The sequence below is a fragment of the Triplophysa rosa genome, linkage group LG16 (assembly GCF_024868665.1).
Source record: "Triplophysa rosa linkage group LG16, Trosa_1v2, whole genome shotgun sequence".
Classification (NCBI taxonomy): domain Eukaryota; kingdom Metazoa; phylum Chordata; class Actinopteri; order Cypriniformes; family Nemacheilidae; genus Triplophysa; species Triplophysa rosa.
This window is the reverse complement of record NC_079905.1, coordinates 19,638,664-19,663,120: the sequence shown is the minus strand read 5'-3', so window position 1 is coordinate 19,663,120 and position 24,457 is coordinate 19,638,664. Positions and strand designations below refer to the sequence as shown.

General features: G+C 37.1%; 2 protein-coding genes across 4 annotated transcripts; both read right to left on the bottom strand.

The window, feature by feature from the left end:
- Positions 1-1,427: 1,427 nt before the first annotated feature.
- Positions 1,428-8,694, bottom strand: pex11b (peroxisomal biogenesis factor 11 beta). 2 transcript variants are annotated; one of them, XM_057354811.1, is made up of 5 exons: positions 8,397-8,694; positions 6,388-6,444; positions 3,341-3,456; positions 3,045-3,246; positions 1,428-2,338 (listed from the first exon to the last, which is right to left on the bottom strand). In XM_057354811.1, the coding sequence occupies exons 3-5, from the start codon at positions 3,357-3,359 to the stop codon at positions 1,912-1,914; spliced, it is 648 nt and encodes a 215-aa protein (XP_057210794.1). In that variant the 5' UTR covers positions 3,360-3,456; positions 6,388-6,444; positions 8,397-8,694; the 3' UTR covers positions 1,428-1,911. The 2 variants fall into 2 exon arrangements, with proteins under 2 accessions (XP_057210794.1, XP_057210793.1); XM_057354810.1 differs by lacking the exon at positions 6,388-6,444.
- A 941-nt stretch (positions 8,695-9,635) lies between these two features.
- LOC130566749 (GTP-binding protein Rit1-like) lies at positions 9,636-23,050 on the bottom strand. Of its 2 annotated transcripts, XM_057354463.1 has the most exons (7): positions 22,869-23,050; positions 21,834-21,868; positions 19,733-19,823; positions 18,101-18,157; positions 16,837-16,910; positions 15,783-15,974; positions 9,636-11,480 (listed from the first exon to the last, which is right to left on the bottom strand). In XM_057354463.1, the coding sequence occupies exons 3-7, from the start codon at positions 19,812-19,814 to the stop codon at positions 11,250-11,252; spliced, it is 636 nt and encodes a 211-aa protein (XP_057210446.1). In that variant the 5' UTR covers positions 19,815-19,823; positions 21,834-21,868; positions 22,869-23,050; the 3' UTR covers positions 9,636-11,249. The 2 variants fall into 2 exon arrangements, with proteins under 2 accessions (XP_057210446.1, XP_057210445.1); XM_057354462.1 differs by lacking the exon at positions 21,834-21,868 and having other exon boundaries at positions 19,733-19,822; positions 22,869-23,049.
- Positions 23,051-24,457: the final 1,407 nt, after the last annotated feature.

Here is a 24,457-nt window from a genome sequence, read left to right as displayed (position 1 = left end):
CCCCCGAATTAATGTCTGAACAGTTAGGTCTTTCAATTATAAAATAATCAGCAATGTGTCTGATTATCACAGGAGGTTATCTGCAGTCCAGGCAGTAATAACATTTTGTCCAGCTATATTTGTTCAACCAATTCAGGAAATACCTTAATGTTAGTGGCTTAAAGCTGTGATATAATTATGGTACCTCACAGCTCCATTCTTCTCCACATAGAAAAGGAGTGTGAATTTTGTCATGGTAAAAATGAGCTGAATGCATCTTGATCTAGAATTCTAGACTTAATTAATTAGTATAAACCCTTTAAAATGATAGAAGATATTTTGAAAAATGTTGTTAACTGGCACCAACTGGCATTGGTTTTGTGTCCATACACTGTAAAAATTAAAGGTTCTTTGAGGAACCATTTGGGGTTCTTCACATTGCCACGCCAGCGGAACCCTCAGGGGAAACTCAAGGCACCGCTTAATGAAGGGTGGTTCTCTGAGGAACCCTCAAGGCTTCTTGGGGATCCCATTTATTAAAATGGTCTGGAACCATCTTGGGTGCTTCAAGGCACCATTTCACAGTTTATATTTGCTATTCACAATATTTTAATAAGCACAAATACTAAATCAAATACAACAGTTTGTTGATNAGCGATGCAGGAAACAGGAAGCAATCGAGCCTTTACGAGCCTGTAGCTGCGTCTGAATTCGCTCGATTCTGTGATATTTATTGAACTGAAAACTGATTGTCTTGTATCTATTGAAGGAGTGTATGTTTTCTCAGGTGTAAAACAGCTTGCGATGTGAGCCACAGAATCAATGAAATAGTGATTGAATGCCTCTGCTACAATCGGAACATTGTTTGTTAGTTGTTTCTAAAGTGTTTTGTTCTTTAGGGCAATCACCTGTCATTTTTCTTAGCTGGTTCCATATTATTTTAGCATTTCCATTTGATTTTTCAATTTTTAAATTATAGTGAGGAAAAAATCTGCCTTTGCTTTTCTTAATGAATGTTATGGTTCTGACTATTGATTAATAAACATTTTACATCAAACAGATCTTCCCAATCACCCAAAATCTTCACCTTTGCATGAAGACAGATTTTTCTGGTCGGTTAATGTTGGTTTATGTCTCCACCTAGAGGCATTGTACTGCAATTTTGGATAAGCGGGATGAGCGTTTTAAGCACCAATAGTAGCCTACAGCATTTTTTAAAATAAGAGAACGAATCCAAAAGTGATCCAAAAATTAGAGCATATGAATGCATCACAAAAAAAGGATAGTCTGCGAGCCTGAACACATACCAAAAAGATGTATCATGCTAACACTGATACACTGTAGCGACAATGCTCAAAACATTTTTATAAAAGGTAATATATGCCTTCGCCTCATCTTTTACTGAGGTATAAATTGACAGTATCAAGAAAAACAAGAGTAGAGAAGCGTAAAATTGAAAGCATTGTTTATTTCAAAAATTAGATTTACAGATTCAACATTCAGTAAGCCCAGTGATGCATAGCATTGACATTAAATCAATCACAATGTAGTTCTAAAATACAGTTACATATAGATGGCTTAATTTTTTTAAACCTGCATCAAGCATTAGTGATGCTGCTTTAACTCATAGAACACCACTATACAGAAAATGACACCATTACCTGGGGTAGCATGAAAACAGTTTCAGATGAAGCCAGAAAAGCATTTTCAGACAAATTATTTCAAGTCTTGTATTAGAAATACCTTTTTGTTTTAATCAGACAACACCATCTCTTGTGTTTAGTTTGTTCCACACATACAGAAGATTATGTGCTGTCAAACGTGCAATTAAACTGGAATGAAGCCTTTTCTTCTTTCCACTATCTCAAGAAAACTCAAGACAGCTTCCTGTAAGATGTACACCAATAGAATATGTAGTTCTAGACATGTTGCTCAGGGCTTGAGTTTGAGCCATGGGTGTACTATAGTCAGAATGGACAGGACGGAGGAAGTGAGGCCACATGCCCCCACAAAGCCCGGCCCGGTGGGGTACAAACCCAGCCGGTCCAGTGGAATGAACACGTCACACAGGTTTTTCAGGAGGTCCAGAAGCAGCGGAGGGTTGTTGCGCAGGACCGTGAGCATCAGGCGAAGCTGCTTGTTGAGTCTGGCGGAGAGCAGCGGGAGGGGGGGTAGTGGAGACAGGGCTGAGGAAGGAGAGGGGGTGAGAGGAAACTCTCCGTTTTCTGGGGTGGGAGTACGGGGGGAAGCACTGGAGTTAAAGCTTTTAGCTGAACTGCTACGGGACTCTCTCTCCATCAGCAGGTGGATTTCATAGGCATCTCGGGTTAGGCTGAGGATAAGTGCAAACAAATAGTACCTGTTCAAAAGAAGTTAGAGAAAAATAGGGTTATTTATTTGTGACAAACACAGAACAGGCATGAAAGAGTGTGGAAAAAGATGTTTAATAGTAACACAAAGACAAAATGAATATTCAATGTCAGAGAACATGTTAAACTCTTAGTAAATTGTAGTAGTAAATACATATTCTACAAATTATAAAAAAAACAATAGTAGTGGATAGTTCACTCAAAAATGAAAATTCTGTCATCATTAACCCACCCTCTGACTGTTCCAAACCTGTATAAATGTATAAAAACACAAAGGAAGATATTTGGTAGAATGTCAGTAACCAAACAGATCTCATCCCCTATTTACTGCCATAGTAGGGAAATAAATACAATGGGGGATGAGATCTGTTTTCTCACTGACATTCTTCCAAATATCTTCCTTTGTGTTTAACAGAACAAAGAAATTTATACACATTTGGAACAATCCGAGGGTGAGTAAATGATGACAGAATTTTCATTTTTGGGTGAAAAAATACAATAATTTTATTTATGCTCTAAACTGCTTAGAAGCTTGATTATTTTGTAAACAGACATAGTAGCCAAGAATTTTTTTTATGATAAAATGATTTTTTTTACTAAACCCTTAATTTAAGTATTTAATCACCATCATTTCTATATGATTTTCTACAGAAACATGTTTATAAAATGATTCAAACAAATGAAGCCATAACTCACCTAAACGACCGCTGACTCCATTTGTTTTGGTCCAGCTCAGGCAGCAGCCCTGTTTTACCAGCCCACAGCACATTATCACAGGCGAAATACATCGCTTTGTTTAAATGTGCCACCGTAATGCAAAGACGCAGCACACAGTCTGATAGATGCACAGTACGTTTAGCTGCCTCCAGAGCTTCTGCAGAGTTTCCCAACCGCATTACTGAGACCAAACACAGAAAGACAATATATCCATTATAGTGAGGGATATTATTACCATTAAGTTTTTGAGTATTGGGTCCCTTTGGACAACTTACGTTTTCTGGTTAGACTCATGTGAGATTCCAGCTGTTTAATGGTGCTCAGGAGTTCTGCACTTGCGCCTCCTTTCTGCAGCGTGTATCCCAGCAGTGTGCAGGTGTACTGAGCAGCCCTGTTTAAACACAAACACCAATCTATTGAAAAATATCACTTGACTTGATGGGATAGTTCAATGAAATGTAAAATTAGCCAATTTTGTATTCACCCTCAAGCTCTTCCAAGATTTATAATGGTAGCAAATGATGCTCACGATTTTGAAGCCCAAAAAATGCATTCATACTTCATTGAAGTAATCCTAAAGGCTTCAGGGGATTAATTAAATAAAATTTAATTACTTCAAAAATAAAACCCAAGATATTAGAGAAAAAAATAATAACAATGCAACCAGAAGTGAAACCCGCTGAACAAACTAACTACAGCACCCCTAAGGAGAAATGCAATTATTTTCTACCGTAGATCACGATGAACTGTCTAAAATCATTAGATCATCTAAATAAACAACATGCATGCTAGACCCTATACCTACAAATCTACTGAAAGAGATGCTTCCAGAAATTATAGATCATTAATAACTCGTCTCTAACATTAGGACATGTGCATAAAGCATATAAGGTGTCTGTTATAAGGCCCCTTGTCAAAAAAAAAACTCGACCCTAGAGAACTAGTTAACTACAGGCCTATATCGAATCTACCTTTCATATCTAAAGTTCTGGAAAAAGTAGTTTCAACTCAATTATGTTCCTTCCTCGAAAGGAATGACATCAATGAAGATTTCCAGTCTGGATTTACAGCACATCACAGTACAGTTACAAATGATCTGCTTTTGACATCTGACCGAGGTTGTACTCGTTATTGGTGCTGCTAGACCTTAGTGCTGCATTCGACACCATTGACCACAGCATACTCCTACATAGACTCAAAAATTACGTCGGCATTAAAGGAATAGCTTTGAAATGGTTTAAATCTTATTTATCTGACCGTTTTTAATTTGTGTCACGCAAATCGCAAGTCCAGTACGGTGTACCACAGGGCTCAGTTTTAGGGCCTCTTCTCTTCGCATTATACATGCTACATGCTAGGAGATATAATAAAGTGACAAAGTTAGCTTTCATTGTTATGCTGATGATACTCAACTTTATTTCCTCGAAGCCTCATGAAACACAGCAGTTCCATCGAATAATGGAATGCATAGTCAATACAAAAAACTGGACGAGTAACAACTTTTAATTACTGAACTCGGACAAAACAGAAGTGTTACCTATTGGACCGAAAACCGCCATACGTAACAACCAAGAATACTGCTTAACTATTGACGATGTTCCATAAAACCCTCGTCGTCAGCAAAGAATCTTGGCATTCTATTCGATAGTAATCTGTCATTTGAGAGCCATGTCGCCAACACCTGTAAAATTGCGTTTTTCCATTTTAAGAATATATCTAAACTACGTCATATGCTGTCACTTATCAGATGCAGAAGTTAATTCGTGCATTCATGACATCAAGACTAGATTACTGTAATGCACTCTTAGGTGGTTGCCCTGCAGGCTTATTACAAAAACTCCAACTGGTCCAAAACAAATGATTTTTTTTACAAATCATACAAAAAAGTATGAGCATATTAGCCCAGTTCTGTCAACCTTGCACTGGTTACCTATAAAGCATCGCATTAACTTTGAAATCTTGCTTATTACCTATAAAGCCCTACATGGTTTAGCTCCTCAGTACTTGACTCCTCTTGTATTACAGTCCTTCATGTGCATTACGGTCTCAGGCGTCCTGTCAGTTGGTACCTAGAATTTCAAAATCAAGTGCAGGTGGTAGATCCTTTTCCTATCTAGCGCCTAAACTTTGAAACGGTCTTCCCTCCACTGTCCGGGAGGCAGACACACTCTGTCAGTTTAAATCTAGACTAAAGACGCATCTTTTTAATCTTGCATACACTACACTTCCATAATATAAATCCTCTGAGAGTTTAGGCTGCATTAGTTAGATCAACCGGAACCAGGAACACAACTGATGTACTTGTTACATCAAAGAGTGCAGAACAGTACTCTACTCTCAGATGTCTTGTCTCATTATTCTAAGGTTACCACAGAGGGCAGGAAGCAGTTCATGCCCAGACCTGATGGTAGAGCGGAGAATGGGAAGCGGCGATCTGACAAGAGCTGAGATGATAGAGCTGGATAAAGAAAGACGCGGGTCGACTTGACACGTCTTCACCACAAAATTTCAAATGCTATTAGATTATTAATGATAATCTTAAATCTATAATTTACCTTATTACTAAGTTTATTTATTTTTATTTAGCCTTGTTGTGCAAGCACTGTCGAGCTTGTGCAGAGGCAGCAGCTTTTGCCAGAGGGGAACTGGAATCCCCTGGTTGGGCCTGGGTTCTCCTGAGGTTTTTTTTCTCCATTGGAGTTTTGGGTTCCTCGCCACCGTTTGCATACTGTTTTGCACTATTTGCCTGGTCGGGGGGGCTGCTTTAGAATTTAAGTTTTACTTAATTAATATTGCATATAGGAATTTATAGTCTGTTTAATATATGACCTGTGTTTCTCTCTCCTTTATCTTAAATGTGCGTTTTTCACTGTGCGTGTGTGTGCGTGCGTGCGTGCGCATCCGTGTGTCTGCACGTCCGTGTGTGTGAGCATTTGTGTTTGTGTGTCTATGTGTGTTAATGCGTGTGCATAATGTGTGTGTGGAGTGTTTTGTATGTGGGTGTGTCTGTCTTCTGTGTTTTCACCTTTTTCTTGTTTTTACATGTAAAACTTTAAATGTTTTGCTTATAGTCAATATGTCTCATGTACAGCTGCTTTGTAACAATGAAAATTGTAAAAAGCGCTAAATAAATAAAGTTGACTTGATTTCTGAAGCAAAGTGTTGTGATTTCGTAAGAAAAATATCCACATTTAAAACTTTACTTTATTATCAATAATATCTAGCTTCTGCAAATGCAATTCCGCATGCGCATTCCCAAGAGTGGTTTTCACGTATACGTTCAAGGTGTAGTAACGTAGTGATGAATGCCGAAGCAACTCACTTCTTTTCGTGGGTTTTTCCTTTGCTGTAAACAACGCATGCTTCTTAGTTCTTATTTCTGAAAGGGGAGAAGAATTCATAAATGGGTTTAGTCAATAACACAGTTCTGCAAAGGATACACCCGTGTATCCTTGCTCATGAATCCTCAGACAGTCCTCATTCCTCGCCTCCTCACAGTGCAATTAAAGAATTGATATGTCCTACAAAACGACTGAGTTCAATTAGTTTCCAGGCCACAGGCCGGAGGACAAAGGAGCAAGAAAATGAGAAAGCATTAATTTGAGTATTGAGAAAAAACCATGGTTCTTGCGGGAGTCTGCTTTTTTCACAGGAGCTTATGTTACACCTACGTCATATACTGGAAAATCACTCTCTCTGGAACACATGTAAGCCGTTAGTAGAAATTATTTATTAGGAAATATGGATATTTTTCTTACGAAATCGCAACACTGCTTCAGAAGGCCTTTAGTAAACCCCTGGATTACTTCTATCAAGACGTTTGTGCTTCAAAATCGTTAGCACCATTATAAAGCTTGGAAGAGTCATGACATGTTTTAATATAACTACAATTGTGTTCGTCTGATAAAGGAGTCATATACAGCTAGGATGGCTCGAGGGAGAGTACATGAGGTATTTTCATTTTTGGCTGAACTAACCCTTTAAAGTCACTTTAAAGCTTTTAATATTATCAAACCAAGCAGCATTTGCAAACAAATTATGCTAGAGCTTTTCTAAAACCATACTTTGTCAAATATGAGCTTGTTTTGTCTTTAAAAAAATCCTTAGCTTTGTATATTGTGGTAGGTTCCAGTTTTTACTGCACTTATGCTTTTTGTTATCCTTATGTTGTTCCAATTGCTTCTATTGTTTACCTCTTTTGTAAGTCGCGACTCGCTTGGGATAAAAGCATCTGCTAAATGACTAAATGTAAATGTTGTTACTATATTGACCTGTTGAATGTTAAGTGGATCCATTCCATGTTCAATAAAAATAACAAAGCTGCAATAAACTTGACATATACCTGAATGCTTGTGTTTTTGAAGTTGACCTTTTATGCATGAATTATGACAATATCAGCCAGGATTCTTTATCCTATATAAGCCATTCCATGTCAACTAAACCAGAGTGCCCTGGCTCAATATATATATATATATATATATATATATATATATTAGGAAGACCAACATCAGTAGTGATGAAAGCCAAAATATTAAATGCCACTGATGTATAGTAAAGAGAGGGAGGTAAAAATTACAATTTTCTCCTGGAATTTGGAGCCATATTAGAGGGGGTAAAATGATGTGTGAAATATGCCAGCACCATTATTTTATTTTTACACAGAGATCGGTACAGATCTATTAGCAAACCTTGTTGCATTATATAGCAATGGCAACAGTTCAAAAAAAAAGTTTAACAACTTTAAATGTTCTTCTTATCTTTGTTCGAAATTTGCATGTCTGTAACAACTCAAGAAATGTTACAGATATCTTAATGTCATTTTAGATTCTTGTGTTTGTCCAACTTTTCTTTTGGGAACTACAATTTTATGACCTATGGAAATGAGGATCTAAATATGCCTCCACAAGTGGCCTAAACTGTTCAACTGTATGTGACTTAAAGGTCCAACACATTTTGCTTGTCAACAAAGTTAGTAGGCCCTCCCTTTATAAGAAAATGTTCTGTAATGTAATCCGAAGAAGAGAGAGAGAGTTCACCCTGCCTTTCATATGTTATAAACAGCATTGTGTAAGCTTCGATAATATTAATTATTTTGATATAACTATTACACGCCACTCACTAAATACCAATGTATTTGGACATTACATTTGTCAATTTACAGGAGTCAATCTATACAAAACAAAAAATCGTGACATTTGTTCGACGTTACGATGTTCAATAATAAATAATACCATGTAACGTTACTTCAAGCTTTTAAAAAAAGAAAAAGAAGTAAAGAAAATTGTCTCCACTTGAAACATCAAAGTTGACGCGATTGTTGTGAATGTGTACCTGAACACGCGTTCTTTGGCTTGACTCTGCGCGCTGAATCTCACCCATGACTCCATCACACAGTACAGCACGATCACTGGGTCTGTGTCCTTCGCCAGTGTATTTACCGCTCCTGACACCTTCAGATAGAAAACTGACAGGCTGACAAAAATTATCCCCTAATTTGTCCGTAAATATGTGCACTTGATTGCAGTCGGACACTACAATTATTGTGCATTTTGTACTGTATGCAGCTGTTGTTGTGTTTCTATCGCACTTTGTTCGCCCATCAACGGCAACTGACGAGGGACAATCTGTTCGCGTTGCTTAAATCATCTTTGCATCATGTACTTGTCCTTGAATAAAAGCGAAATAGGTATCTGACAATTTTGTTTGAAATAAACATATAAAAATAAAGACTACGTTTATTTAGTAAGATTAATTCCTTATAGCGACAATAATATCTCGTACGTCTTCATTTTTGGCTTCTTGAATAATAATAGCCACAAGGGGTCGCAATTAAACTGAAATTTATATAGCATAATAATAATCTAATCATGAGATAAGATTGGTAAGTGAATTTTATTTGTGAATATTTTATGACAATAAATAGGGCAATGGTCAAAAATGAAATCTAAAATTCACACGCACGCACGCCCACACACACACATGTCTGGTTTACTATCTCCGTGGGGACAGTCCATAGGCGTAATCAGTTATATACTGTACAAACTGTACATTTTATCCCCTAACCCTAACCCAACCCCTAAACCTAAAGATCATAGAACACTTTTTGCATTTTTAGATTTTTAAAAAATATTGTTCTGTACAATTTATAAGCTTTTGTGCCCACGAGGACCTCAATTTTGGTCCCCACGGTGACGACACGAGTCCCCATGTGTTGGTGTGCATTCGGGTTTAGGTCTCCACCGGGATATACAAACATGAACACACACACACAGTCTGGTTTACTATCTCCGTGGGGACAGTCCATAGGCGTAATGTTTTTATACTGTACAAACTGTATATTCTATCCCTTACCCCAACCCAACCCCTAAACCTAAAGATCATAGAATACTTTTTGAATTTTTAGATTTTTAAAAAATATTGTTGTACAATTTATAAGCTTTTGTGCCCATGGGGACCTCAATTTTGGTCCCCACAGTGACACGAGTCCCCATGTGTTGGTGTGCATTCAGGTTTAAGTCCCCACCGGGATATACAAACATGAACACACACGCACACGCACACACACACACACACACACACACAGGGGTTTCACATGTTTTATGGGGACATTCCATAGACGCAATGGTTTTTATACTGTACAAACTGTATATCATATTCCCTACCCCTAAACCTAACAATCACACAAAACTTTCTGCGCTTTTAGATTAATTCTGTATGATTTATAAGCTTGTTTCCTCGTGGGGACCAAAAAAGGTCCCCAAAAGGACAAGGATTTTGGATATTGCCATCTTTGTGGGGACATTTTGTCCCCATACCGTATACCCTTCCCACACACACACTGAACACATTCCATTACATTCTGATGTTTAGTAAGTGCACAGCATGTGCAAAAAGTCTACAGGAGTCAATTTATACTTTACCTCATATGCTACATTAAAGAGGTACACTTCCTAGGGACTGACTACAGAAAAAATACCCTGTTTAAAAACGATTTTGTTTTAATCATGATCAAGTGTCAATCTGTTTGTGTGCTTACAATTAAACCTGATATAGCACAGCAATGTTTTCGTCATTATTATACAGTGTAATTTGCAACTACTTGGTAAAAAAGATATCACAAAAGACATTCCTGTTGGGTAAATTTTACAGAAAATGTCAAAAACATGTCCAGCTGATATTTCACCTTTTAAAAGTTTATTTTCGGCATTGTGGCAATTATAATAATTATAATGCAATGTCTCATTACTGTCATAAAAAATGATTACCTTAATGTATTGATGATTTTGCTTATACTGAAATCCTGTGAAGTAACTGAGAATGAAAATCATTCTAAGGAATAATACATATTGCCTAACATAAAATATCTGATCATATAAGTAGGAAAACCTTTTCTACTTGTATGATAATAACGTCACAATGAAAATCATTTTAATAGTCTAAAGAATAACATTTTTGTAATACATTTTAATAAGGTGAGATGTCAACCCAAACATTGTTTTGTGAGATTCCACCATTGAACTACTCACTAAAGCTGCAAATCCTGGACCTCATTTTGATACTTAAACTTCCATGTGTCAAAACAATACAGCCAGGTTAAAGGAATCATTTACAGTACTCATTACATCAGCAAATAAATGTAATATTTCTACTTTTGCCTATTTACATTCCTACAATGCATCTCTTCACACACTTTGTTTCCTCTTTACATGCTTTATACTTTCAGTTAAGGCTCGCTGGCCTTAATGTTCACCAACTTGTTTGCTTCGCACATCTATGACCCTGTGCATGACATGACCATCTCACTTCACTTCCGTCTTTCCATATTCTTCTGGGTTTCTTTCCCTGCCTTTTCATCAGTTATAATGTGACATGAACATTCTATATGACGTTCATTTACACAATATAATGTTGTCAAGTTTAATTTTTGCTTTCCTAAGTGATAAGGTAAAATTAGCCTTTATCCATATAATGACTGAGTTTGTTGCCCTGCACATAGTTTGTATGAGGTTAGTAGTCTATCTGACATATAAAATGATTAGGAGTGCTTCAATGCAGAAAATCAAATATAAATTATTACAACAGATGTCAAATAAACAGAAGTAGATGGAACTTATACAGCTTCAGGTAGACAACCCATAATGTTAAAGGGCACAATATCCTGTCACATTCTTTTCTGTGGCTCTCTCAGTGCTTAGACTGCTGTGTCTTGTGGAAGGGGGCTTTAAGGCGACTCCAGAGGGAATGATTACGTCGACTTTTCCTCACACTCCCCTGCACCATCTCTACTTCACGCTGACGGATCTGGCGGACCAGTGCGGCAAACACCTCATCAATGTAATAACGGAATGCTGCTGAAGTCTCAAAAAATGGGCACTGGAACTCTCTTGCCAGCTGTCTGCCCTCCTCCACTGACACCTGAAAGACAAATATGTTTTAGGGTTTAACGGCACTGCATCAGCAGAGGTGGGTAGTAACGCGCTACATTTACTTCGTTACATTTACTTGAGTAACATTTTGGAAATATGTACTTTTTAAGTAAAATTAAAAGTGTGTGTACTTTTACTCTTACTTGAGTAAATTTCTAATAGAAAATCTGTACTTTTACTTCGTTACATAACTTACATTGCGTGACGTTCCTTCGTTCCTTCATTTTAAAATATGCTTTTTAAAACGCGTTGTTTATTTCAAGGTTGTCGTCTCTTTTTACGGGCATTCCCGAGTGATCGATTCTTTTGAGTCGATTCTTTTGAAAGCATTAATTGAACAATGGCAAAACCATTTGAATAGGCTAATGAATCAGTTCAAATGATTTGTTCAGTTCGCAGCACGATCTGAATCATCTGAAGCAGGATTACTCACTCCTCGTAGCGCGAAACTTAAGAACACGCAGAACACAAAGAGCGTTGGATGAAGTGGATATTAATCTATATCTATACAATCAAAACTGCAAATGTGTCATATTGTTTGCCAGCAATGATAAATGCCCGCCATATGCGCGCACCCGCGCGACCTGTTCGTCAGACACAGCAACATGCGCGTTACCTGTCAGACACAGAGACGTGGGCTTGCAGAAATATACATTTGAAGAACAGAAGGAAGAAAACTTGTTGATGGGCGTGTGGTTCACTGTTTACTGTTTGTTTACAAGTAAGAGCGTTTCACAACACACACGTGACACAACACGAGAAAACATGAGCTTTGTTCAAAAATGTGTATTTCATTTAAGAGAGCACTGCAGATGTTCTAGATCATCTTAGGAAATGCTCTGAGTTTAGTTCATGCTTTAGTTTGACATGGTCTATTATTCTAAATAAGTTGTGTAACTACATTGACATCAGGACTAGATGAAATTTACAGAAATGCTTGTCTCTTCTGTGTTTGTCTATTCTTTAGTCTCTCTAGTATATTGCAAAGATATCTGCTTATGATAATTTAAAAATATTGATTAAAATGTAATATTAAAATATTGGCGTTAATATTAATTTTATGTAGTAGGCCTATATAATCAGATACAAAGTAACTAAGTAACTAGCTACTTGAGTAGTTTTTTCATTGCATACTTTTTTACTTTTACTCAAGTAAATTTTAAAATAGTGACTTTTACTTTTACTTGAGTAACAATTTCTCTAGTTACTTGTACTTTTACTTGAGTAAAGATTTTGGCTACTCTACCCACCTCTGTGATCAGAAAGGTTGAGCATTACAGCCAAGCACAAACAATTTCTAAGGTGGATAGCTTATTAAAGTATAGTATCAGAGGCATTAAAAGCCACAATATGTATAACTTTTTGCAGTAAAATTATCCAAAAACCACTAGGCCAATTATATTTTGTTCAGTTTTGGTACTACAATATCTCAAATGTTTCCAAACTATTTATAAATCGATGAGAAAATCTGTCAATTTTAACCAGTGACACGCCGTTCTGGGAGTCGCCTGTCAAAGCGCATCCGCGTTACCAAAGACACTAGATGGAAAGCCCTGCAACCTTCAGTCGGAATGCAGGAAAGGAGACTAGAGGCTGTTATATGATTGGCTGAGGTGCCTCACGTGATTCCTGCTAAGCCGTTACGACTTTCTCCAGATTGCAAGTTACCCTTAATAACACAAGTCTCTCCGTCTCAGTTTCCGCTTTTACTGCTGTAGAAACCATGACAACACAGTCTCGTGGTTGACAAATGTGCAAGTATTAGATTATTAATGATAATCTTAAACTATAATTTATTTTATTATTAAGTTTATTTATTTTATTTAGCCTTGTTGTGCAAGTTCTCTGGAGCTTGTGCAGAGGCAGCAGCTTTTGCCAGAGGGGAACTGGAATCCCCTGGTTGGGCCTGGGTTCTCCTGAGGTTTTTTTTCTCGATTAGAGTTTTGGGTTCCTCGCCACCGTTTGCATACTGTTTTTGCACTATCTGCCTGACCGGGGGGGCTGCTTTAGAATTTTAAAGTTTTACTTAATTAATATTGCATATAGGAATTTATAGTCTGTTATATTTGACCTGTGCTTCTCTCTCCTTTATCCTAAATGTGTGCTCTCACTGAGCGTGTGTGTGTGTGTGCGTACTTGTCTGTGTACGTACGTGTGTGTGTGTGTGTGTGTTGTGTGTGTGTGCGTGCGCATCCGTGTGTGTGTGTGTGTCTCTATGTCTATGCGTCTTAGTACGTGTGCATATTGTGTGTGTGGAGTGTTTTGTATGTGGGTATGTCTGTCTTCTGTGTTTTCAACCTTTTCTTGTTTCTGCAGGTACAACTTAAATTATTTTGCTTATAGTCAATATGTCTCATGTACAGCTGCTTTGTAACAATGAAAATTGTAAAAGCGCTATATAAATAAAGTTGAGTTGAGTTGAGTAGAATCTATCAAGCAACTATCTTGTTTCGCTAAGTCGTTTTGGAACACAATTATTCTTTACCGTTTGCAGCTAGCTCTGTCAGTAAAAACAACTCCCGTAATCGTAGGGATCAACCACATGACCCAAGAAGAGTTTGGGACAAGAAGATATAAACAAGAGAGATAAAACTAGGATCAATATCGTAGGATCAACATTTCAAATAACAGTTAGACGCCAATCTTGCATGAGTTTTACTAGGTGAGCAACTGTTTAGATTCCTTTACTAATAGAAAACTTATGATTATTATATCGATCAACAAGGTTAGTCTTATTGTTTGAATGTCTTGTTCTTAATTTAGCATGAGTGTCATGTATATATTTAATGAACGAGTAGTAATCGTTTTCAGATCATCTGACTAAATAGTCAAATTAATTTTATGAATTACATCTAATGCGTCTAATTCATTATAATGAAATAAAACCATGTCATCAAACGCAACATTTATTAAACTTTATTACTTTACCTCATCCATGAACATGATTTCTCATTCACGTCTGATTACCATCAGCATTGAAGTTGAAGCATCATCATCAAGCTACGCCGCTGTTGTTACTCCTACGCCTATAGTTTTGAATGTGCGCCCTCTAGTGCGGAATCTACATACTGTGCCTTTAAATGACAGATTGAGTCATTTAAGAGTTTGTCATGAACAACAGCGCGCAGATATGTTTTTTTAATGTGCAATGATGTCACTTTGACACACTGTGTGATGTGAAACATTCTATATTCAATTTATTTCCAGTGATAGATTGTAGGATCTAAATTCCTTAAAAGCAATCTGTTTGTGTGTGTGTGTATTTTCTAGAGATGATTAAATTCTGACTTGAGAGTACAGACATACATTTATGTTGTATTTAATTCCTTGTTCCTTATGTTCTTACTTTTATTATTCTTTACTCATTTTTATATACTGTATTTAGTTAGTTATATATTATATTAATTTCTTTCTATCTAGTTATTCTGTTCTATACACATTTCTTTATGTTGTTAATCTTATGTTGGACTGTNTGTATTTAGTTAGTTATATATTATATTAATTTCTTTCTATCTAGTTATTCTGTTCTATACACATTTCTTTATGTTGTTAATCTTATGTTGGACTGTTGTTGTATTGTCTTCACAAGTAGATATTAGTTTTCAGTGAAATGCAACTAAGATTTTCCCTGAATAAACTCTGCTCATTTTTTTCAATTATCACTTTGTCTCCTGCCTGCTGTTCTTCCTTCTTCATCTCTGAGTGTAGACATCTATGTCTGCAGGATAGTTAGACCTATCATTTGGCTTTATGATAACAGGACAGAATAACACTATGGTATCATATTGGATAAATAACAAGATAACAAGTGTAATTTATCAGATTTATCACCAGTTTGAATAACCGTTTTTAGATGCCACTAAGAGAATCATTGTGAAGGCTTTGATTTTAATGCGTAAAACTGCAATAATAATAATAATTAGAACAAATAATCAATAGAACAAAGACAATAGAACCCATTAAGAACAAGACGTTTTTCACAATAATATTATCAAGGGAAATAATCCACAGCAATGATTTTTGTTTTAATCTTGCATTACTCTGTAATGAGTGCCTCTTTTTATAACATCTCATCAAAAATATTGCTGCTTAATGGAAAGGATCATTTCTGACCCTGGCACACATGCAGTACAATTTTTTTTAAATAAAACTATAAAAAAATAAAATGATAAAATTAAAAGATGTTAAAAGTTAACTATGTGTCCAGTCTAGCTCATTCAAATATATAATTTGAAAATCCATGAATATTTGTATTTACACTTGCATGAATGTTAACAGGTTAGGTTTTTACCTGTCTTAGATGGGCCAGGTCAGACTTGTTTCCCACCAGTACAACCGGCGTGTCGACTGTGCGTCGCACCCGGTAGATCAGCTGCTTAAACTGCCGAGCCTCTTGGAAACTGCGACGGTCTGTGATGGAGTAAGAGATGATGAAACCTTCACCTGCTCGCATGTACTGATCGCGCATCGCTGTGAACTCTGCCTGGTTCAAAACAAACATATCAGTCAAAAATTTTTATCACTTTGTTCTTAACTCATAAAGTTGTTTTTATTTCATGGGATACAAAAAAAGATGTTAGACAGCCTCGGTTACCCTCACTGCTCTAAGTTTTGCATGACATACAATAACTAGCGACCAAGATAACAGAGACTTGGAGGTGGACTCTTTTGAACGGGGTCGGTATGCAGCCACCTTGAAAGCATCTAAAACACTGTAGTAAGCATCTAGAATGGGGTCCTCAACTCTGGTCCAACTCTTAATCCAGGTTGGAGCTAATCTCTCGAGGTCCACTTTCTTTCGAGCTCCAACCTGGATTAAACAAACCTACAGTACCAGAAACTCTGTAGTAATTCAGAGTCAGAAGACTTTGATTGGCTTGTTCGATAATGGTTGGTGCTAAACAGTGCAGAAAATTGGATCTCAAGGTCCAGAGTTGAGGAACCCTAATCTAGAACATCCTAGACAAGGTTTATAACTAGTCCCAGACTGAAATAAAAGTTTGAGCTGTCTTAACTGAAAACATATTTACCTGACATATCTTAAAATATGTAATTTCCATTGTTCTGTCTTAAAATGCACACCAGTAATATTTGTATCCAAGGCATTTTAATAAAAGTGACTTAAATATCCTAATTTAAGGCATAGTCCTGTATTAAGATAAGACTTGTCTGTGAAACCGGATGACAGACAACATGCCAACACTAATCAGAATACCTTAGCAAATGTTTAGCAAGCCATAATCTATGGTACCTAAGCTTGAGCTGAGTTACCTGTTTGTAAATCTGTTTGTACCGTTGCTTTGTTTTCCTTGTGTCTATGTTAAACACACCATTACTTCACCTACCTGTCCTGCTGTGTCCAAGATGTCCAGGTTTGCTGGCTCATCATCTATGCGAATCTGTGTTTTATAAGCATCCTCTAGAAACATTAGAGCCAGAGGCATGTGAACATATGAGCAGAGATCACAGTAACACTAGAGAGCTAATTACTTACATAAAATTTAATTTAGGTAAATAGACCTTAGTTGTGGTTACCCAAATAGCATAAAAACATGTCTAAGACATCTGTACATTTCCATGTGGGTTGTGACAAACACCTAACTTTCTTTGAATTGCTAAAATAAATTTTACGTAATGACAAAAAATATAATGGCAAATACATAAGAAAAAACAATGAAAATCTGTTTACAAAAAGCCCACCCCGCCTTACCTATCTGCCATTGGCCAGACATACACGTAGTACCGCCTTAAACTTAAATATGTTGAATCAGTGTTGACACATCAGGCTATTGAAACAAAAGAGCATGCTCAGTTCTGGAGGGCCCCATGCTAAGTTCTGGAGGGCCGGTGTCCTGCAGAGTTTAGTTCTAACCCTAATCAAACACACCTGAACCAGCTAATTGAGGTCCTACTAGGCAAAGGCCGTTTCTCAATGTGTTCTTCAGCGGTCTTGTGTCCTCGTGTTCTCACTCTACGTCATCTATAACCGTCAAAGTCCGGTTCCAATACTCAAGAACAGAGAACGCATTAAAGTACCTGGATGTGTTCTCAATTTTAAGGATGCATCGAATGCAGCCTTGCGTGCATATGGAAGCCACTTGAAGTCCTAGAAGTCACTGGGGCGCATCCATCCAAGTTCATTCTTCCGAGGCTGCCTCGCAAGACCGGTCTCCGCGAGAACACAAGTCCGTTCTTTGCGTTCTTGGAATTGAGAAACAGCCATAGAAAATTGCAGACAGGTGTGTTGACGCAGGTTGGAGCTAAACTCTGCTGGACACTTGGCCTCCAGGACCGTGTTTGGGGACCCGTGCAATAGAGAAATGTTCTGATATTACCACAGAGCCTCAGTGTTGACAGTTCTTGAGGAAATCAACCCACAAAAGGCCTACTTATTGCTCTCTGCGCATTAAATCAATATAGAAAATTTTAAGACTGAATATGCATCACAATAGAGGCTTCATCCCTGGCTAAGGGCCACATTCATGTCATCCTAAATTCGATTATCTGTACTTCTGAAGTTACAAAAAATGTAATGTACTATAACAGTCAATAATGTAGAATTCTTGTAGGAAAGTTAAGAAGGTCTCGTCCTTTTTCTTTTTTTCTTACCGATAGTCGGGTCATGGTCCTCTGGAAATCTGTGACTTATAAACTGCATGATGATGGCTAGGAGCAGAAGAGAGAAACACAGCTCTTACATAATCCTAGCATTATTAAACTCAACAAGAGCAGTGTAAACAGCTCCCCGTCATATAAAACTCCCCCTTCTCCCTTTTCATGTCGAGCAAACACTCCCTGCTGTCAGCATGTATTTGCTCTCTGCTCTGTTCCCATGGACACAGTGATATAAAGAGAGAATATCAGTCACCCTAAAGAACCTTCTGCAGTGCATTCTCAAACAATGTGACCAAAGCTTGCACATCATCTTTAACAGGTACCTCATCTTATCTCCTTGGCAACAGACTCCATGAGGGGATGAAGGTTGCTAGGTACCTGTGCCTTTATATCGACAGACTGAGCGCTGAGCCAACACCCACACTTTTATTGTCTGCCTGCTTGTGACTGTACATGTAAGATTCTGGCACCAGCCCTCTGTCTGACCACAATAATAAACTGTAGTGAAAGAGACTGACTACAATAATCTGATGAAAGATCAGGAGATAATTACAATTAGGAGAAAATTACAATACAAACACAGAAAATATCTTGTATATAAGATATTTTACATAGGGATGCACGATAAATTATCGGCCATATCGATAATCAAATTTAGACCGATATTATAGCCGATAATTCATAAATCATTTCCTCTTGTTAAACTTCTTCAGCTGCACGCTGCTCACAGTTAAAATACAGTACAGTACTGTATTTCTGTCGTGATCATTCACTTACTGCTTTAGCAAAACATTGTTGATGTTGGTACAGTATGTAGATACAGAATTTATGAATGTGTAAATTATAGGAACAAATATATACTTGTTTCAGTATTAGAGAATTTTATATTAATATTTAGATATTGTATATCGGCCAATATATCAGTTATCAGCCAAAATTTACATATCGGTGCATCCCTAATTGTGATTTTTAGCACATATTTTTAGCATACTGTCCCTCTAAATTCTCATTACTGTGATTTTTTTCACATCACAATATCTGTATCTTTAGCTAGTTTTGAGTTTATTCAGAGTTAATTACGGCAACAGTACACTTTTCCTTCTCTCCTTTGTCCCAAAATATGAATGTAAAAAAAGTTATTAATAAATAGTCATATTTATTTTTTTATTTATGAAAGCAGAATTGTATGTTGTCTGTGGTTGTCATAAAGAGGAATTTCTTTCTATTGATTTAACGGAGACCTGTTCTGTAAAATTTACCCAAGTTTTGTGAAATGAGTGTAGTGTGTGTGTGGGGGGGTATGGGGACAGAATGTCCCCACAAAGATGGCATTATCCAAAACCCTTGTCCTTTGTGGGGACATTTTTTTGTCCCCATGAGGAAACAAGCTTATAAATCATACAGAATTAACTTTTTTGAAAATCTAAAAGAGCAGGAAGTTTTTGTGATTGTTAGGTTTAGGGGGTGGGTTAGGGGTAGGGAATATGATATACAGTTTGTACAGTTTAAAAACAATAGGGTCTATGGAATGTCCCCATAAAACATGGAAACCCAACATGCGTGTGTGTGGGGGGGGTTGAGTGTGTGCACGTGTGTCTTAAGAGAGAGATGAACAATGTTACTCACCACTTTTGCCCACACCCCCCTCTCCTAACATCACCAATTTGTACTCGCGGGAGTGACCCACTGTACCCCGCAAGGACTCCATCCAAATAACTGAAACACAGATACCATAAAAAACACATTTCAAAAAGCAATTAACAATATTTCAGTATATACCTCTCCTTTCAAAGGCTCACTGCTGAATGCCTGTCAATTACAGAAAATGCTCTTTGTTGCCACATTGCGACTGCACCCATAAAAAGTCTGTGTCAATGCTGCATTTGACACCAGAGCTTCAGTTTGATGAAAGAGGAAGTGAGTAATTTTGTCAAGCTATTCATATGACAAAGCGAAGTATCCACTGGGTGGGTGTTACATTAACCATGGTCAATAATAGATTATCTGCCAGCGTCCCATCGCCTGATGTATTTTCCACTGTCATTGCCTGCGACTCTGCATTAGCAGCCCAGCTATGTGATTTTTTACACAACATTTTACAGCACTGCTGATTTTCCTCTGTTTTGAGCAGATACAATAAGACTAAAATGCCAAAGTGTCCAATGAATTTATATATTTGTAACCTAATAGTTCAGCCATTTATTTGTCAACTGTAAAACAACAGGTCTATACCACTCCAAAATGACACAACAACTAAACATAGCTCCGGTTTCACAGACAAGGCTTAGTTTAGCCTTAGGTAAAATAAGATATTTAAGGGTGCGTTCATATTTGTCTTTTGGTTATTTTGGTCCGGAACAAAAAGAATAAAATAAATTTAGTCCTGGTTCGCTTAGCGTTCAGACTGGCATTTTAACAGCGAACCTAAAGATATCGAACCTAATACAGTCGCAATGTGGTTGGACAGCTTTTATGATTTATATTTTAAAAAGTAACTTACTGGAAATCCAAAACAATGCTGTAAGCTGGGTTATACATGCTCAGTGTATGCCTGTGCATATGAGGGTATTTTTAGCAAGCCGGTAACTCGCAAAGACCTCATGAAGTGTTTAAAGCAGTCAAAACGAAGCCAGGAATTCCTCCGTTACATGTACAAGCACAGACCTAATAAACTTTTATATTATCAAATCACTTGATTTTCGGGTCGTATATTGTTATTACTTCCTGTTTTTGGTTCGGTTCAATGCTTTTGGTCCGTGTTGCGCTCATATTTCAATCGAACCGCGCCAGAGTTCGTTTGAAAGTGGACCAAGAACCATCTTTTCAGTGGTCTCGGCCCGTTCACACAACACAAATTAACCGCACTATGTTACGGTCCCACCTTCTTGTTTCTGAATTTCTAGTCGTGTGGCGGGATCGGGGCAGAGCCCTTAGGTTTTATGTGAGAAAACCATGAGTTGTTTGTTTTTACTTCTCATGTGTTTTCTCGTGTCTCGTCAGTGGCCCCGCCCCTCTCGTTTCCTGTATTGTTTCCCGTCTGTGTCTAATGTTTCCCACCTGTCCTAGCTCGTTATCCCTCGTTTGTCTTGCCTTTATATACCCTCATGTTTCATTGTCTTGTTGCTCGTGCATTGTATATGGTGTCTTCGGTGGCGTTCGGTGTTATTTGTATCCTGATTACCTGTTTCTCCCGTGTTCTGTTTGGAGTGTCCTGTCAGTCTTAGTAAGTGTTTAGTTTGGTTTATCTAGTGTTGTTTATTTTCAGTTTAGTGTTAGTTAGTCTTCATCCTGTCATTATCTTATTGTATTGAGTTTTCCCCCATAGTGGGTTTTGTTTTGTGTTTTATGTAAATAAAGTCTTGTTTTTGTTAACCCCTTCACTGCTGTCTGCAATTGGGTTCTCTTTCGCACACGATTCCTGACACACTAACAGAGCAATCACACCAGAGTTCGTTTTAATCTAACCAAAAAGCCATATGTGAACACACCCTAAGTCACAAAAATGCCTTAGAAAAAACATTAATGCTGTGCATCTAGAGACAAAATGGCACTGATATATATTTTATGAAAGTTATTTAGATAAGACTGAAACATTCATCTGGTGTACTAGCCTTAATATAGTATAATATTATCAAATACTCATTAAAAATATTGGACATATGGACTTTTAAGCCTGGGTTAAAGAGATAGTTAAACCAAAAATGAAAATTCTGTCATTTACTCACCCCTCTTGTCATTTCAAACCTGTGTGACTTACTTTCTCTGTAGAACATAAAAGAAGATATTTTGAAAAATATTGGTAACAGAACAACGGCGGTACCCATTTACTAGCATTTCTTTGCTCTGAAATGACAAGACGGTAAGTAAATGATGACAGAATTTTCATTTTGGGGTGAACTATCCCTAGTTTAACCCGGGGTTAGGCAAAATTTCACACTTGTAATTTTGAATGGTAATGAGGTCAGTAACGCCCTGTGCCGTTTCCCACTTGGAAGTGGTAACAGGATTGTTTTAGTATGCAACATAAACCCTATTTGAAATTACAACAATAACCCAGTTAAAACTGGTTAGAGATCAAATATATTAAAGGAACAGATGGCCCAAAAATAAAAATACTGTCATCATTTACTTACCTTCGAGTTGTTCCAAATCTGTATACATTTCTTTGTTCTGATGAACACAGTTTATTACAGCATTTACAGTACTTGTAACAATTTTGTACTGTATGTGTTGTATGGCGGCATCTGTGGTTAAAGGGTTTTCGAAAGAGAACGTTTATTATGCTATTGTTACTAATACTCATTAAACCAGATCTAAAATTAATGGCTATTATGTCGAGTTCAGGGTGAAATGTCTGAAAGAACAAGACCACAAGACCTGTGTGACACAATCGTTTGTTAAATATTTATTCAACTGAATGTCTTAACGACACGCAATGAGTTCAACATCTGACAGCACGGCAAAAATATTTTAAACATTTTGTTAGTTCTTTAAACTAACTAGTGTTCATCAAAACCCTGCGAAAGTTTCGACGGCTAATGAATCTTTTTGAAAGACACCTAACGTTAGCCCAATGTGTTCGTCGAAGTTAATGAGTAAGCTTGTTTGTGTAACTTGTTTTACGCATTAAAACAAAGGCCCAAGTCTTCTACCAAACATGTAAAACAGAGTAGGTTTCGTTACAGTATTTTCGCTTTAAAAGTGTTGTTTAGTAGATGCTGAAACTGCTGTTAGATACAGACTATGTTGTTTTCTGTCTTACCTGTGTCACAGCATATATGTCTCCATTGTAGCGTTTGTATCGATGCAAATTATGTTTAAATATTTGATGTTAGAAAATTCCTGCCATACAATTCTCACTGTAAACACAAAGTACCCGTCAATAGAACCGCGCGTATGGGTCCTAAAGCCCGCACATTATGACCCCAGCCATGACCAATTGCCCAACTATCCACACGAAATGCACATGTAAAATTTAACCGTTTTCACTTTTTATTTCAGTCCCCATTTTTTCAGTATTAGTTTGTTAGTTTCGAGATTACCTACTGTCCTTTAAAACAAACTCAAAATGCACATTTAGATATGAAAAGTTTTTTAGCAAAAAAAAAAACATAAATCATGATGTTATGTTGTTATTGTGTTTTATTGTGTTAGTTAGTGTTGTGGAAAAATGTCAGTCTTGTAGTTCAAAAAATCTCTCAGACTAAGAAGGTCCGGTTGCCAAGGAGTTAACTTTATTTGCTCGAGCCAAACAAAGTGAGATGTTCCAAGTCATCTAAAAACCAAGTGTTTTCCAGTCTATAGTTATAGTAAAATTTCTGAAAGGTGGTCTCTTCTGAAACCAATCAGGTATTTTCCAGTTATCTCTTATTTTTATTAACCAATTGTTAATTGTCTGCCACCAATAAGTCCCAGGTAACAAGGTACGTATCTAATGGTGGTACGCTGGTTATTACATCATTTTTTAAAATAATTTGCATACAATGGTTACTACACGAGACCACCAAACAAGCCATGGTCTCCATACGAGACGGCGTGGCGTACGTGCGTAATCATGGTTACTTTTAAACAGTGGAAAATCCCCAGGTTTCAGAGAGAGCACACCAGGCTTCAAACTCTAGGCCTCTAAAAACATCACTGGATTTTACCTTGTTACATTGTGCTCAAATGTGCTTTAAACATGCTTAAAGTGACATTAAGTGCATTTATATGAACAATCATTGGTTACAGGTACAGATTGTGTCATTAAATCATCAATTCTTCTTCAAATAATCAAATTATCATCATAGACCTACTTATATGTAATTATTCTTATTGAATATGATTTCAGATCAACCCATCTATGTACTAATGTTCCTATGAATACTTCTCAATACTTTTCAGGTATTTCATCAAGTGCATTTATAACTGTGGTAGAATGTATACAATATTAGCTGTGTTTTTTTTTTAGTTATTATTCAAATCATATATGAATAAATGATTAGGCTATGTTATATGTTAATAATCATAATACATTTTATTTATAAAGCACTTTACATTTTAAAGAAAATCTCTACTGTCTCTAAAAATGCTATATTAGGGGCGATTCACATTTGCGTCTAAAACCGAGTGGAAAACGAGATCTGTGCTCGTCAAATGACCCGCGCACCGCGGTACTCTGAAAAGTTGAAATATTTCCATCTCGATGCGGCACCGACGCGCCAAGAAAAATGTGCGTGCCACACCGTATGCGCGTCTCGACCTCATCGCTCCCTATTTGCGCGCGCCCTGCCGCGTGTCTACATTTAAAATAATGAACTAGTCAAAACAACCCAACTGCAGTTTGATTGATATTACTTGGAATGCACAATA